This window comes from Parus major, chromosome 20 (genome assembly GCF_001522545.3).
Source record: "Parus major isolate Abel chromosome 20, Parus_major1.1, whole genome shotgun sequence".
Taxonomy (NCBI): Eukaryota; Metazoa; Chordata; class Aves; order Passeriformes; family Paridae; genus Parus; species Parus major.
In genome coordinates this window covers 11,032,738-11,045,675 of record NC_031788.1, presented here as the reverse complement: position 1 = coordinate 11,045,675, position 12,938 = coordinate 11,032,738, and the positions used below count along the sequence as shown (strand labels likewise).

Sequence of the window (12,938 nt, the reverse complement as noted above, 5' to 3'; positions counted from 1 at the left end):
CCCCCCCCCCCCAAACTCTGTAATTGTTTCTTATCTTTTCCTTTCTTTCCCCCCTTATTTATTTCACTTTATCGCTTCTTTTTCCCCACAAAAATTCCTCGGTACTTTCTGTTTTCAGACTACTCTCACCTCTATACTTTACAAACAAACTTTAATTCCTCCTTCTGCTTTTCACAACAGGAGCTGTTAAGCATTGTTGTAATATATTCAAAACAAATCTTGGTCATGGCCTCTCCTCCTTTTCTGGAAAAGCAGTTAAAGTTTTTATTGAAGCTGTTGGAGGCAGTGACAATAGAAGGTCTATTTCTGTCCCTGCTGAGAAACCACTTAGATCAGCAGGGTGACAGTTGTAGAAAAGCACAGAATTGCAGAATGTGGAGCCTTTGACTCCCTGCAGCTTTTTCCAATTAAATGAGAAATTATCTCTGCACACATGTTTTGAGTATTGCTTTATACTTGACTACAAACCACTGCTGTTAATCCTGACCACGAAGAGCATCAGTGTTTTGGTATAGTGAGTGTTTCATTCTGGGAACAGTAGGAAAGTGGAAAAGAAGATGACCTAAAGAAAGGCAGGTAAGTCAGAAGAGAATAATGCAATTATGTGGTGTAGACAAATGTTGCATAACAAAGGTAATTAAAAGCTGGTGAATTGTTCTCACTGATAAGATTGATTATCCAGGAATTAGTTTGCAATGCATTTTTTTGTCAAGTGATTAATTATGCTTATCTTGATCTATAGCTACAGACACATTTTAAAGAATGAATTGTCTTTTAAACAGTAGCCACTGATGTAATACAGACACAGCTTGATGCTTAATTTTGTAAGTTAAAAAAGAAAATATAGGCAAGAGAAGAAAATATGGTAAAGACAACTTTTAGATCTGCACTTCTTCAGAGGTGTCCATATTTCAATATGAACTGAGGTGGTGCATCCAACAGCAATAATAACAGTTAATAACAGTTCATTCAGTTAATACATTAATGTTGCTGCATGAAGCTTTATCAATGCTCAGAATGATGAGTAATAGATTAAAAGGTGACAACTCCTAAGAAAATGTTATTATCATAAGGGCAGAGATACTCAAGTGGTCTTCAGTTCTGAAATAAAAGTGTAATGACAATCTATGGCAATAATCCAAACATTTCCAATGGAGAATTCCTCATTCAAACTATGCATCAAAAATAAGAACATTTCTTTTGAAAGGTCTAAAACAAAGCAAAAGTGGGTTTTTTTTTTCCTTAAATGACATATCATTTTGGTATTTGTTATTATGTTCAAAAGAGGAGTGACTGAATGAAATTCTGTGGCCACACTATAAAGACCAGTTACAAGATGATCTAAGAGTTCTGTCTGCCAGTTACATGAATTTCTGAATCAGGAAAATTGGATAGACAGTGAAAGGCAGATTTTGATCTAACACCATGTTGCTGCTCTGATCCTCTGTACTTAACACATGTTCTGTTTCCTCTGGGGGAGGACAAGGACATGGGCAGACTTGTGTCTGTCTCTGCTGTGTGGGATGCTCTGGGAGAGGATCTGGTGAGTGTCCCCGTGCTGTGTGAGCACTGGAAGGATCTGATGTTTTTTCACTTAATAAAGAAATTTGTTTCTGTGACTCATGCAAGTCAGATAATCCTTAGCAACAAGTTAGCTCCAGACAGTTCCCAACAGAAATGTGTTTTCCTGACCTCAGGTGACCATTGGCTGAGGTGAGAAATGCTTTTCAGACACTTGTGGTCATTGCTGTAAGTGATGACAAATGGGATTGTCAGGACTAAACAGCCTGAGCAGATCCCACCTGCACCCAGCTCTCCAACAAATACCAGTTAAAGATCTTTGCTCATTACTGACTTAGGTTACCGTCAGAAAGTCATCTCAGAATGGAAACAATCTGTAGCTCTCATCACTTCACTCACAGTTTTACTCACACACACAGATGATGTCTTGGGATGGTGTTCCAAAAGACAAGATTTACTCTGCTTTAACTGCATGTTCTGCTGGCCAACTTTTCCTTCATAACATCTTTTTGTTACCTGCATCTCTTTGGTGATTGAATTTTGTTGAACAGAAGCCCACATAACAAAATTCAAGATGCTTTAAATCCTTATAGACATTGTGATATTCTAAATTAACCCCAATTCTGGATAATTATACTCATCATTTAATAAGTATAGGTGACAACCTGTATTTTACTGGAAATAAAAGTACACAGCTAAAGATCTCTTGTTCAGCAAAACAATTAAGCAGGTGGTTATAAAATCTAGATCAGATTGAAAATCCCTGCTAGCCAAAGGCATGATGATAAAACAGTGGCTGCCAGCCAGGAAGCTCAAACAAGGAAGCTGATATGTCAGCTGAACAGTGCACATGGTTAACCATCAGAACCAAGTGCCAAAACTGGAATGATGAATCTTTGTCTAGTTGATTGTATTTTTCTGAATGAAGCTCACCCTATTTTTGCAGTCTTTACAATCCACATGTTCACATGGAATCTGTTTGTCTTGCAAAATCTTCACGTGAAATGAAGAACATTTCAAACAGATTTACTGAACATAGTAACAGGCTCCTGTTGAAATTGTTATATTTTATTATGGACAAATTGATTTGATTTTAGGCCTCTCTATTCAAAAAGATATTCTTACATATTTAAAATGTGTACTGACCTCACACATTCAGTGTCTCACTGTCTGAAGTGTGTTATAGCTTGCATGCCCTCCTCAGTCTAGAAGTAGAATATGTCCTCTGAGCTTACTGACAGTGCTCCCAGAATTGATGTTTTATAGCAATCTCTCAGAAAGACTTGAAATGATTTGGCTCTGCAGTTACAATCCCACGTCCCTGCAGGAGCTGGCCCTGAGAAGATGAGGTCAGGGATGAGACACGCTGATAGCCAGGGCTTTGAAATTTCACTACTGCTGCTCCTGCTGGTCTGATTCTAAGAATAAACACTCTCAAGGGCTGTCAAACCACAGTCACTTTCACCAGTCTTACATTTTAACACCATGTGTTTATTTTCCCCTGGGTTTTTGTTTTATTTGTTTTTAAACCAGCGGTGGGTTTTGAACTGTACATGCTGTAGAGAGAGGTGGGAACATACATTAGTGTGTGTTCCTTGTATGCACTGCTGTGGTGGCATCTGAAGCAGCAGTAAGTACTCTGAATTTTGGTTTGAAAAAAATCTTAATTTGATTCCTTTCTTCCATATTTCCCAGCTGCTCTGTCTTTTGGGCTTTACCTCAGTAGTTTTGTGCCACTGGTAAGTGGTAACAACCACTAACTAATAGTACTGACTGCTAGTCAGAGGGAGAAAAGGAATAATGGGAGTTTGTGCCTGATAGACAAAAGATGCTGCTCCAAATTTTAATTATTTCTTTAAATAAATCATCATATATCTTGTAACAGGACTGGGATTGATATGAGGCACTGAAGGAGGTGCTTAGAGTTGTTTTGAGAGAGGTATTTCTGTGAAACACTGTCTTGGTTTATTAGGTCAGGTGAGCTCTACCCAGCCTCTCTGGGGATTTGGGATGTTAATGGACACCCCTGGGCTTGCTTCATGGTGTTTACCTCAGTGAATACACCCCAGCTTTTCACTCCACAACTCAGATATTCTTCTGACCATATTTGAGAAACAAAACCTGTAACATCCCTTTGACAGCTACAGGAGGAGGATGGAGAGTGATAAACAGCCTCCAGATTCTCACAGTGCCTGACTTGGGTACCAAGAAGCCCCAGGGGGAGGAAAATCAAGGAACTCACGCGGTCAGTGAACCTGAGTGATGAAGCAGATGTGTGGAATCCTTGGCTTATTACCTAAGTTAGCTGTAATTAATGAACTAAAACTAATTGGCATCCTTGCAAATTAGCAATTATTAATTAAAGGATAAGATAGCAAGGTTGTGGAGGTGCACCTTTTTGGATAATAGAAGCCTGTTCAGTATCTAGGAACACTGAGCACTGCTAAATTGAGGATGTGGAAAAGAAAGGTGTGGCTATAAAGGATAAGTTGTTTCATCTGAAAATAACTTCCAAAAGCTACTCAGAAAAAGTGCAGCTTCTGAGAATGGATGACCAAAGCAACAAGTCCTTTGGAGATGTTTTACTCTTTAAATAATGATAAGGATGGGTTAATATTGGAGGTACCTTTGTTGTGAACTCCTAAAAACCCACGCCTGTTACAGGAAGAGCTGGAGCTAACTTCCAGAGCAGTAAATGATCTCTTCATCTGTAAAGCTACACAGAGCTACTGCAGCACCTTTATATTAAAATATACACAGGAATATTTATTATTTTCCCCAAGCATCATCCTTCATTCTGGGGATATTTTGTCTCACTTGAAGGATGGTAAATTTTGCTTCCTTTCTGTGTTCTTTGCTCTCAGTGGTCCTTACAGGGATCCCATACATTTTGGGACTGTCTGAAAACACTGGAGACTGTTGGGAGCCTTGCTGGCCTGGGTGTGTGCCAGAAAATATATTGCTGAATCCTGAAATCACAGCATCTAAGATGATTACTGCAACCCCCTCATCCCTTTGTTTTGCCTGAAACTCTCCAGTGCCCTGGAGGTATCTACTGTGTTTAAGTGGCTGGGAAAGTAGAAAATAATAGCAACTCATAGATCAATTATAATGTAGCATGAGAAACTCAGCCACATGATATAAAAATTAAAATAAACCAATTGGATTTGTCTGCCTGAATTCTGAGCATTCACTGTGAGTGGGGGACAGCAGGACTTGGGCAAATCCTACTTCCCAATCTAACCTGAAGGTATTAATCCTTCAACAGGCAGTTTTCTTCTGTGGAAAATGTTCAGCTGTTCAGTGGAAAAATCACTTGGTACCAATTACTTGGTACTTCTTGTCTTTTTTCAACAAACAAGTGCCTATTTCTGTTAATTTAATGGCAACGCCTTGCTCCAAGAGCTAGCTGGCTCTTAGGGGGAGAGCTTTTCTGATTGTGTTTTGTGGACATGAAGTACACAAATAATCTAGGTTATTTCAGCCACTGATACCCAATCTGACAAGAACACACTGTGCTTTGTTTAGTTCTGTGCTGCTCTGTTATACATGAGATTATCTTCAGTTAATTATCTGTTGCACTGACTAATCACAGTTACAACACGTGGAATAATTGTAAGTACTGGAGAGTTGTGGTAGTTTTTTGGGTTGTTTTGGTTTTTTTTTAGCGTACAGTGTAAAGAACAAATAGCTTATACTGAAGAAGCAACTATTTCCTTAAACTCAGACTTTCACTTTGTAAGAAAATGCTGAAGAACTGAGCATGGAGACCTTTATGCACCCACTGTCTGGCTGGAGTAATCATAGTGAACCTCCCCTAAGAGTGTAATTCCTCAAAAATCACAGATTTGGATGTTGCCAATCAGATATCAGTTCAAAGTAGTACCTTGGAAAGGCTGATTTAGAAATGTCTTTGCTTATTCTCCACTTTGTAGAGAAGAAAGGCATAAAGGAGTCACAGAACACCTTAGCTTTAAATATATCTTATATTAGCATACTTCAGGAGAATTTTATTCTTCTAAAGAAATGCTGCATACTGAGTTAAAGGTCAGGAATTTAAATTTTCTCATGAAATTCAAAACTTAAAAAATGAATTAATTGAAAACCTGTGGATGCCTCAGAGAAATTTCAAAAAAATTACTATATGGCTTAGCCAGTACTTAGGGCAGGGACTGGGTCATAACCAGGAGGAACACAGTGTAAGGAACTGGTAGTGCAGGATCCCCCCCAGTTCTGCCTCTGCCCTACTCCAGCTGATCCTCATCTTCACTGAGGGGACACAAAGTGCCCTGTGTATATTCAGGTCATCAAGCTTTTCATGATTATGGTTGGAAAAACTTTGGGTTGCTTTTAAGGTGTATCTGCTTTGGGTTTGAATTTATGGATCAGAAATTAAAACCAGGCATATTTGGATTATTAATGTATTTCTGTCTCTGACTGGCAAATCTGCACATTACCTTACACAAAAACTTCACTTGGACATTTGGGTTAAAAGTCTTTGAAACACTTGAAAATGTTGTTGCATTGGCAGATGTTTCTGGTCCACTGAGAATGAAGTAGCCATGAATACATTTTCTAAGCTATGAAGCATAATATACTTCATTAGAAAGATCACAAGCAGTATCTAAAATATCAATTTCCTCCTTTGCTTAAGGCTGTGATTCATGGCTCTTATCACTTGTAATTATAATTATATTCTCCACTCCTCCCTGTTTGCTGGAATTAACTGTCTCTTAGGAAAGGCAGCAGATTGGTAATGGGCCCCTTCCTCAATCACTGTATTTCACATAGTGATGGATTAAGGTGAAATTGAAAGTTGACAATTCTGGTTGGTCCATTAATTTGCCAATTGCAGCAATTAAGAATAAAACTCATATCCTTCTTTCTCTCTGGCTATTCAGGCAGAGCCTCTGACTCAGGGCAACCTGTGACTCAGTCCCACAGAGCTTTTGGTTTAGAAAAATAGAGTAAAAAAGCCCAGTATCATATTTTGATAGAGTGAACTTTTGAACAAGGAACCACTTTAAATAATGAGAATAACATATTAAAGTGTTTTATGTCTCATTAGCATAATGTAGGATGACATCTGCAAAAGCTGCAAGAAGCTTTTTTATCTGAAATTATTTGTCATTAAACAGGGCTCTAACATTTGTCTAAAACACACAAAATTCATCTTTTCATTTCAGTCTCAGTTGGAGTGGGAAGTTGAAAAACAGGATTTTACCAGACAGTCTTCACAGAGGGTTTGCCCCTATTAAAAATAAAGGAACTTTCCTCCACTTCTGCATCTAAATACCAGTTCTTACTTCATAAAAACATGAATGTGTAAAAAAAATACAACCATGGAGCTATTATTTATGTCAGAAATTCCCTACATTAGCCATTTCACTATCATTATTTTAAAGCAGATGTCAGTGTAGAATTATGAATACTCTTAAATTATAAAATGGAACTTGCTCCTAATCCTAAAGACAACAAAAAGCTTTTTAAATGATGGTTTGAGAAGGGAGGCCAAAATGAAGTCCTAAAGTCTTTTAAGACAAATATGGATATTCTTGGTCTCTCCCAGTGTCCTGGCATAGGAGTAAAATGGTGAAAATAAGGAACATTTTCTGCATGGAGGCAGACCAGGATCTGCTGGAGAAAAACCATCCCCTGGGCTCTGAACACAGAAGTATTGCTTGTGATTTTCTCTTTCTCTCAGGATGATTTTATGATCAACCTGACAGGTTCAGGCTGTGAAAGACAAGGTGCACTGTTACAAATGTACTACAAGTGCAGAGGACTGAATAAATGATTTGCATCAACTGTACTGATGTTGCATCAAAAATTATTGCAGAGATTAGGAAAATAATGTTTCTGAACCTTTCAGCCCACCATGTGTGTGGGAAAATGGAACATTTGCAGCTTTCCCATTAGCAGCCTAATGATGTTTTTATGAAAGCAAATGAAAGAAGCAGAGCTATGTGAAGGTAGTGGTTCCAGACTCATTATTCAGGCTTTGTTCTGTAACCTTTCAGTAACCTTTCTAGATTGACTCTGGCTTCCTCTTCCCTGCCTTTTGCTCGTATTTTTTTTTCCCTTCACTCCTCCCCTCCTCCTTCTTGCTTTTGAACATGAGATTCTCTTCAGATTTTTAGTGTTTGTGGATTTGTGGCTTGCTTAGTCCATCTCTCAAGTCCTCAGGAACTTTTATGAGTCTCCAGAAGTTTCATGGGGAGTACAGCTGCTGTTGATTGAGATTCTTTAACAGTTTGGAGGAGAGTAATTTAAGAAATCAATCCAAACTATAAAACTCTTTCTGGGGGTGTTAGCAGGCAGTAGAGAATCATGTCCTTTTCTGATGATATTCTGATGATAATAATATTGACTATAACCCATTAAAGAGCAAATCATGCAAGGAAATAAAGAGAGGTACCTCCTACTATTTCTTGGTGTGCTGCAGCACAGAATAGGATCTCTCACAGAAAGGTGGAACCATACAAGGAGGATTATCTGGGAGTTTCTCACATCTGTAACTCCAGTGTTCCAAACATGATGTAGTAAATGAATCGTGCTGATGGTTTTGTCAGTTTCTCAATGATAAAATCAGTGGCAAATCAGGCTCAGAACCATGAACTGCATATCAACTGAAGAATGTTAGTGCTCTGGTGAAATCAGCAGGGCACTTCTATCCCTTCAGAGCAGCAAAGGCAGTGAATGTAACAGATTTTGTGCATTGGGTGGGGAAACCAACACAACACAGGAATGAGGAGTAAAACAAACAATAACCTGGGCATGTATTTACATCATCTCTTAGGTATTCCAAATTTTATTTTGATAGTGTAGCTGCCAATTAATCCTTCCAGTAGAGCTGACTGTGTGCTTATTTATAACTTGATGAAAGCCTGAGTTAATGGAGCAGAAGTTATGATCTGGTACAGGGAGAACTTACATGAGCATAAGGTTTGATTTTCCTGCCACTATTTATTGCTTTCCATCAATAGATCTCTTCACTAAAATAGAAAAGAGATGGAACATAATTTTAATTGGTTCCTAAAATACACAATACATGTGATTCTCACAACAGGAGAACTGTGCCATATGGACTGTCTAACTACAGAGGCAGCTTCAGAGGCAAAAGGTCTACAGGCCAGACTCAAAGTACTTCCCAGTCCTCATTCCGATGTTCCTGTTCGGATGCTCATGACAAGCAGTGTTTGCAGTTTTGCAGAAGAATGCAGGACAGAAGAAGGTGAGTATCTTTCCCTATCACTGCAACCACGTGATGAAGCCATTTCATGCAGATAAATTAATCAAGATGCACTTATTGAGAGGAAGTGATTTAAAGATATTGATTTGAAATAAAACTCCCCTCTGCAGTTGTGGTGGGTTAACCCTGGCCAGCAGCCAAGCACTTACACTGATGCTTGTTCACTTCCCCTTCAGTGGGATGGGGGAGTGAACAGGAAGAAAAAAGCAAGAAAACTCCTGTGTCACATCAGAGTTTAATAAGTGAAGAAAAGAAGCCAGAGCCAGCCAATACTGCTTTGAATTTTCTTTTTTCTGTTTCTTTTTATGATGTGGTGCTTTTGAAGCAGCAGATCTGTCCAGCTAGGGGCATGCTGAACATTGCACTGTTCTAGAATGTTTCATGCAGTCTAGCAAAGAGCATGAAATTGTCATTTCATCTGTGGGGACATTAATGAGAACACAGTGACAGGTTTAGGCAATCTCTATTCTACAGAAATCATGGATCGATGAAAAAGACAGAGGAGAAAGACCAATGCAGGGAAGAGGAAGACAATTTCATTCAGTAGCACAGAGAGTCTGGAGGATTCTGAACGATCAGGTATGTACAGACACTCAGTGTTAAAAAGAAATACTTCAATAAATGTTCTTTTTACTTGCAGAACCCTTTCAACTGAATATTATCACTCCTTCCTAAACAAGGACAGAATTTGGCCATGAGTTGTTTCAGGTTTTTTTTCCTAACTTAATTTTTAAAATAAATTTTATTATACACAGAACTGCTACAACCTTTCTTGTGCTGATGTAACTCCTTCAGAAGCTGAATTATTTGGCTATAAGCCAATACATATGTTGGCTCTTTTTTTTTAGTACAAGGGCTGTTCCTGTCTGTCATGTTTTTCCTCGTTCAGCTCTGCAGCAAATTAAGCTACAGGTCCCAGTTTAGTGCTTCAGTAAAAGCTGAAGCGTTAAGGTAAAGAAGCAGGAAAAACTTTGTGGGAGAAACAAGAAGGGAAAAGATGAAATCTGCTTTTGATGTCAGGTATAGGGAGGTTACTGCAACTCAGTAGCCAGTTTCAGATATTGCCACTTCTAAAAATGTCACACCAATACCCCAGTTTTTTTGCTATGAAGGGAAACACTTGGATTAGAAGTCCCCAAGCTGAATTTATTGCTGTAATTATTCGAGCAGAGCTAATCAGAGAACTGCGTAGAGCTCACTCTGTGTACACATCACCAAGGAGGGCAACCACAATTATCTCAGGTAACAGGGACTTAGTGTTCAATAATCAACAGTTTGGGTGTATTTATTTGTTGGTTTGTTTTCTTTAAAGCTTTACCATTTATTTGCTGGAGCTCAGAAACAAGAACCTAAACTACAACTCTCCCTTGAGATGGACAAACTTGATGCTTCAGTGTGATGCCAGTGGAGAATTCAGCAGTAGGCAACACTTCAATTTCAGCAGGGCCACTCTGAGGGCATGGGAACCTGTATGAAGAAGCTTTTCTCCCCTCGAGAGAGCCTCAGAAAAGGATAACCTTTATCATGTAACCTGGCAGGGAATGTATCACTATTGTGGAAGACTTCAAAGGCAGACCCAAACTTCAGCAATGCAAAGCTTCAGGAAACAATTTTCTCTGTGATTTAAACAAGTACAATAGAAACTGTTCCACTCACTGCTTGCTCTGTGTCTGAGGAATCCATCCACAGCTCTGTGCAGGCAGCTGCAAGTGGAGAATGTGGAGAATTAGAGGAAGATTGCCTCTACATGAGTTCTCATTAAGAATAAACAGATACAAAATATTCCTCTTGTTAATGTATGCAAGCCTGAATCATCATATTGTAACTTTGTGGCAGATGTTTAAATGACAGTATCTATGCAGAATAAATATGAATGGCTAATATAAATACTATTATAAACTATAGCAAGCTATGACTATACATTGAGTATGCAATAGATTACCTAATTTAGACACAAATTATTCCTGTGCTTGGAAAGTTCAAACACACAGTGATTATTTGGGGATGCACTGTAGTTGGTGAACAGAACTTCAGTGATTCATCCCAAAGAATTTTCCTACAGATGCAAGGGTAGGACTGTGGAACTTGATGCCATCAGAGTAATTTCTGTGCTGGCCATTTGCTGTCCCAAGCCCCTACAAGCCACAGCCACAGCACATCCCCTGGGCTTTGCAGATCCCACCTTCTTCTCTCCATTGAAACACCAGCACCAAATAACCCAGAAACTTTAATAAGGATTAAATCCAACCCTGGGCATTTTTCAGTGTAAATGATTTATTCAGAAATTATGGACTTCTTTTTGCTACAAGGATGCAAGAGTCAGCAAAGGAAAAAGAGTAACCTTTGCAAATCCTGTTCTATATTATTTAAAAAGAGAGGAAGTCCCTTACTTGTGACATTACAAATTTTTTTGGGGTTGACTGACCTTCAGGCAGACTTTCCCCAAGGCACATAGGTTAAACTATAACCCCATGTTGTTAAATTATATTTTATAAGAAGATAGAGACCAAAAGAAAAGTGAAAATAAATCAACAGTAAAAATGTCTATATAGGGCTTAAACCAGTGGTAATAGTTTTTGTTTGAAACAAGAAAGGGAGGTCTTTGCCAAAACATATGATATATTTTATATATATGTGGATATATTTCATAAATAAATTATTACAGTTATAAAATTAAATATATCTTTCAGTTATCGCATTTGTATCAGTTTCTTACTTGCTGTATAACTGATTTTGTACATTTATAGAAAATAGATTATTTATTGTATAAAACCACTACAAATACCATTTTTCCATATTCTTTTTTTAAAAGACATTGTATAGTTTTGGGTTTTTTTAAAAAGAATCAGGCTTTGTTGTGAAGAATGCTTAATGTTCCTAATGTTCCTTTATGACCAAAACCTGGAAATTTCTCCCCTCTCCAGTCCCTATACCCAGATCACACAACAACTTCCTGCCTTCAAGAGGTTGATAATTCTCCTGACAGTCTGGGAATTGAGTAGGAAAACAGGATAACAATTTCTGTGGTAATAATTAAGCATAAAAAGTGACATTTCAATTTTGTGTGCCTTTTGCTGTAAATGTAACCCTCATCTGTCCCCTAATCCTAGGACAACAAGGCAAAAGTTATTTGTCATGAGAGTTCTTTTTGTGGACAATATCCACTGAGTTCAGCTCCAGTCCCAAACACATCCCAGTGCTGAACAAGCTTCCAGAGCCTCAATGGGTACAGATCAGCTTTTACAGGTGCTGCTCAGCCTGTGTTTGGAATTCTCTTGTCTTCCCCCACGTGAATTCAATTTGAATATTGCATTTAAAGATAGATTCACACCTTCCCCAGTCCCAAATGCTTTAATTTCATTTTAAACAATCACAAAAAAAGAAAAAAAGGAAAAATCAAACTGGGTTCTTTCTGTGACATGGAGACAGATGTAGCCCTTGAGCAGTGGGCTACAGGTGTCATTGTTGTGTTCTCTCCTTAGGAAAGAGAAATCCCATTTTTTTCTACACAAATTCCACATTCAAGTGGTTTGGTTTTGGGACTCTGGTGCCAATGTACCAGTCAATGTAAAAATCAGTCCATTGTGAATAGACCAAAAGAACAAAAATGAGAAATAATGTTGTGACAAGCTCAGAAGAGGGAAAAGTAAACTGTAAGTATTTCCAAATAAACCTATAAACCACAGAATTTACCTGAAAGCTGTGTGTGTTGGATTCTGGCTTTGAACTATCACTGTTCCATCTGAAAACAGCAAACAACCATGAGGCAGTTTTTACCCAATTTCTTGTTTATAGAAAATGTCACTAGTTACATTCCTCATTGACTCAGTTTACCCAATTTTTAATTTGTACTAGAAGGTGTTAAGATAATTTGAAGTACAACTCTTTAAAAGTTATACATAGAAATAAACTCATATACAACTAATATATGCTTTTAATTAAGAAACAACTCTTAAAATCTGATAAATCATAAAAGGATTATTTGCAAAGGTTAGAATTAAAGGCTCTTTCATCTTTCGACATGTAACGTTAGCATAGTTAGGTGTCCTCAGAATCACTCTTGTTCTGGGATATTAGTTTGAGGACATTTGTACTTTTACTTTTGTAACAACAAATTAGTTCCAGTTCTTACTCTATTCAATGTAAAGCCATATATGTACAAATC

At 38.0% G+C, this 12,938-nt stretch overlaps 1 protein-coding gene across 1 annotated transcript in view; it reads left to right on the top strand.

Moving 5' to 3' along the window:
* Positions 1-12,472, top strand: part of EDN3 (endothelin 3) — a 15,814-nt gene extending 3,342 nt beyond the window's left edge. The window contains exons 3-5 of the mRNA XM_015647849.3: positions 8,591-8,755; positions 9,248-9,352; positions 10,086-12,472. Coding sequence (XP_015503335.1) covers positions 8,591-8,755; positions 9,248-9,320 — 238 coding nt within the window. The 3' untranslated portion in view covers positions 9,321-9,352; positions 10,086-12,472. The remainder of the gene's footprint in view (positions 1-8,590; positions 8,756-9,247; positions 9,353-10,085) is intronic.
* Positions 12,473-12,938: the final 466 nt, after the last annotated feature.